At 31.4% G+C, this 4,631-nt stretch overlaps 1 protein-coding gene across 1 annotated transcript in view; it reads left to right on the plus strand.

Annotated features, from left to right (window-relative positions):
* The window catches only part of LOC106472720 (basic leucine zipper and W2 domain-containing protein 2-like), a 40,578-nt gene extending 36,863 nt beyond the window's left edge, over positions 1–3,715 (plus strand). Inside the window, exon 13 of the mRNA XM_013933376.2 lies at positions 144–3,715. Within this exon, the coding sequence (XP_013788830.1) occupies positions 144–163 (20 nt within the window). The 3' untranslated portion in view covers positions 164–3,715. The remainder of the gene's footprint in view (positions 1–143) is intronic.
* Positions 3,716–4,631: the final 916 nt, after the last annotated feature.

Here is a 4,631-nt window from a genome sequence, read left to right on the forward strand (position 1 = left end):
CAAATGTTAAAAATATAATAAAATACTATAAAAAAGAATTTCCCTTTTTTTTTCCCCTTCTCTCAGTTTATGTTCATATACATTTATGGATGCATTTGTTTATACAATTCTCTCTCTCTCTTTCTTTTTTTTTTTTGTTTCAGAATCTGAAGAAGATGACTAGAAGTGACTCATCTTTGTGATGGTGATATCTTCTTTCCTCAATTCCTAACAACCCTACTGCCACTGGGGAAGGGGGGGGGGGCTCAGATCATCTATTAAAATAAAAAGTCACTTGGCAACCAGGTGATGTTTTCCTAGGCAGAAAGAAGCATTCTTTCTGCTGTTTTTATTTTACATTTGAAACTGTGTATGTAGGAAAGACCAAAGTAGTTTTATGCTTTTAATACTATTTAAAATGAAGTTTGTATCAAAATATTTTTGTAAGGTGGCTCTGAACATATTGCTGATTATAAGTAAATGGCATAATTACATTTAATTCCATTGTGTACAAGAAATTTTGGCTCAATAGTTAAGAAAAAAAAATCTGAGATGAGATTAAAATAAAGTATGAAAAAAACTAAAGCATCACAAAGTGTACGTGATGCTTATTTTGAAGTCTTTTTATTTTCATATGGTGGTATTATATCATGTTTTTATAATGAATTGGCTATGTGTGGTTTTGGTGTTCAAGGGTTTTTTAATCAGAAAAGTGTCATTAATGTGAACAAATAACTGTTAGAAATAATTTTGAAATAATTTATGCACATTGTACTTTCAGTATTTAAAGCAACCTAAACCAGAAATTACAGGTCTTACAAATGTCAGTAATAACTTTAGAAATGTGAAAGGTTTTTCATGTTGCTCTTTATTCTATGATCCAAATGATTTTTGGTTGGTTATTTTAATGAAATATTTGATTTCCTCTAGAATGAAAATGATAAGTTCTATGCTCAACAAAATGTTTTACCACTTATATGACAAATATATTAAGCAGGACACTTTTCAATTTGTAATTGATTTTACTCGTATTTATAACAAAGAGCACTGTTTGAACCTGATTTTTGTTCATGTTTTCACGTTGAATTTTGATCTTTGTCATGGTTAGTAATCTGTACTATCGCCTAATACTAATTATTCAGTAGTTACTTTATGTATTACATTCCAATTACTCTATATCATACCTTTTAGCTGCTAATGTGTTACTGCTGTCTATTTGTGGTGGAAGATGCTGGAATTCTTTTCTGATTATTTTTGTTATAAATGCTGCTGTGCTATCTACTCGACTGAAGATATAAAATAATTATTATCTAGTAATAATAAAACATGAGTTACAAGGTAATTAACTCGTTAATTATACTAACCATGACAACAGTTGATATTCAATCACATGACCTTACTGTAACTCAAACTTAATTTGTACATCATTAATAATAGTCTAGTTGCTTAACATACCTCATTTCTACATAATCTGATGACTGTTAGTCATAGGAGCACTATCTGTATCCTATTATTAATATCTAACTTCACTGTGACTCTCATGATTGTTAGTCAGAGCAACAACATTTATATGTAAGCTATTTTTTCTCATGTTCTCTATAAAGAATTTGAAACATACTTTAATGTATGACAAAATTACATTTGCCATGCACATTATCATGTATAAGCAATGAGATGGGTTCATCAATAAGATCATTATAAATAATAGAAGAATTAGGCTTAAGTGAGTAAGAATATTAAAAATATATTACAACCTCACTGTAATTAAATTATAAAATGAATGTTACAGAAAGTTACTTGTTTTTCAGAAGAATATATAAACTTGATACATATATTTCCTACAGATTCAACAATGTAATACTAAGCTTTTTCTCTCTTTTTTTATACTGAGATCTCCAGCTTTGCTGTCATTTCTACATAATCTGATGACTGTTAGTCATAGGAGCACTATCTGTATCCTATTATTAATATCTAACCTAACTGTGACTCTCATGATTGTTAGTCAGAGCAACACTAGTCTTTATCCTACTATTATTATCAGCCCTCATTCTCATGACTGCTAGCCATAGCAGCTGTATCCTGTATCTTAATATCAATATATACCCTCACTCTCATTACTGTTAGCCACAGCAGCTCTCTTCTGTATTCTACTATCAATATCTACTCTCACTCTCATTACTGTTAGCCACAGCAGCTCTATCCTGTATCCTACTATCAATATCTACCCTCACTCTCATGACTGTTGGTCATAGCTACATTTTTTTCATGTAGTAAACACCTACTCTCACTTTAATAACTCTCAGTTATAGTAACACTTGTGTTTCCTACCACAAACAGCCACTCACACTGTAATGACTGTTTGTCACAGCACTTTCTATTTTTTCTATGTAGTAAACACCTACTCTTACTTTAATAACTCTCAGTTATAGTAACACTTCTATTTTGTACTGTGAAAATCCACTCTGACTCTCATGCATGTTGATCAGAGCTACACTTCTGTGTGTTTACCATGAACACCTACCCTCACTTTAATAATTGTCAGTCATAGCAGTGCTTGTGTTTCCTACTGTGAATGTCCACTCTTACTCTAATGGCTGTCGGTCACAGCACTTTTCTGGTTTTTAATGTGAATTATTGTGTATGTGATTCTCATAGAAGTTATTATTTGGTGTGTGTCTTCAGTAGACAATTTAAGAATTAACAAATTCAGGCTTGCTTTAGTAAATTTTAATGTGAGCACTATAATTAGCTCAAACTCAGGGCAACAACGTTTTGTCATTTTGAAAGTTTTAGAAATAAACTGCATATATCATTCCTTGTTTTGTATCTTTCGGATACAAAGCTGTTGTGTATGCTCTCAGGATAGCATGTAGTCATAAAATATTACATTGGAACCATTAATACGTTCTTTCATCAGTTAAGTGTATTGTCCTTTTACTATTAGTCCTTGTGTTGTGACTACAACTTTCAACCATATGCTTGTCAGTTGGTTTTGTATTGAGCTACAAATCTCTCAAGTTTTCAGCCTTTCAAACCATATTCTGTACACTGACTGTTATGGTTGTTAAATTTGTCTTTATAAGGAATAAATTGTCTTTGTTTTTTTCAGCCATGTTCTTCACCTCAGTCGAGTTAAACTTACCCCAGGAAATTTTCTATGCTGTTTTCTTTCTTTTACTGTTATTAGCTTACACTTTCACCTTCAAAAAATATAAGCAGATAGTTTGACCCACATTTTCTATTATGAACTTGGCTGTTAGATTTACTTATTATGACATTAGATTTTATTTAACATAAATATTTCCTTTTTTATACACACACTTTGAAGTATCTTATGGGTTTGTATGTGGATTAAAATATACATTTTATGAGATTTTTTTCTTGAAAACTTTTCTCTTTTTCATCACCAGTTGATTCTCCAGCCTCAGTCATACACATTGTATGTTTTTGGTATGCTTTTTATGTGTATTTTATTGATATTTAGGTTGTTAATTTTTCCATTGAATCAATTGATACTTGATATCTTTACCACACCAATAAATTTGCTATTAAGCATAATTTATTTTAATAACATTATTTTTCATAAAAGCAATATCTTTTGTAATATTATTTAAAGAGGGATCTCTGATATGGATGATGGTACCAGATTTACTGAACATTCTTCCATATTCAATATTTTTTCACATGTAACCCTATTCCATTTTAGCCATAATAAAATTTTTACTTTGTGTGCTAATTTGTCTTGTTTGGTTTAATGAAAGCCCATGTCTTATAAAGTCATAACATTCGTTTATTTTCTATACTAGGCCAGGCATGGCTAAGTGGTTAGCTGTTGGACTATAGATGTGAGGGGGGCCATTTTCTGCGTCCTGTTGCTGCAGAAAGAAAATATAAATTTTGTTCAGTACTTTGGAACCATGGGTGCATTATAAAAGTGATGTTCAAACCCCACTATTCAGTTATAGTATCCCAGGATTGGTGGTGGGTGCTGTTTATTAGCTGTCTTACCTTCAGTCTGCCGGTTCAAAAATTAGAGACAGATAATACTAATACCCTTTTACCCATTACATAGCTTTCCAAGAGTATTCAAACCAAATCAGCTTCATATACTGCCCCAAGGACAACTCTAAAACACGTTAGTTACTTTAATACAACAATTTTTTTTTCAATTAGCCCTTCAACTAGTAACGTGTAAAATTCTAACCTTTATATACCCCTCTTTTATTGTAAACCCTTGACCTCAGGTATTGGCTCTTGAATTTATTGGAAAATTTATTATTAAACAATGGTATGATGTTGCAAATTAAACTTTTATACCAATTATTAGTGAGAATTGTATGCTATTTGAATGTGAAGGTTTGAAATACCCTGTAGTGTGTAAGCTTCACTGATGTAACATACATCATGAGAATTTGTAAAAATTTTAATTACCTTGTAACTTTTGTTGATAGCTTAGAGAAAGAAAAAGAGTGCAGGTGAAATGTTAAAACAGTTTATAGGTATCAAAGAGATCATTGCTTTAGTACAATACATTACGTGGGTTGGGTGTTGCTGCAGAGCTAGGGTTAGGAGTTCGATATGATGGTGTTGAACACACTCTGCACCTTCAGCTCAAGGAACTCTGTGAAAGTAACAAAACCAGTCCCATTATT

This window comes from Limulus polyphemus, unplaced genomic scaffold (genome assembly GCF_000517525.1).
Source record: "Limulus polyphemus unplaced genomic scaffold, Limulus_polyphemus-2.1.2 Scaffold5547, whole genome shotgun sequence".
Classification (NCBI taxonomy): Eukaryota; Metazoa; Arthropoda; class Merostomata; order Xiphosura; family Limulidae; genus Limulus; species Limulus polyphemus.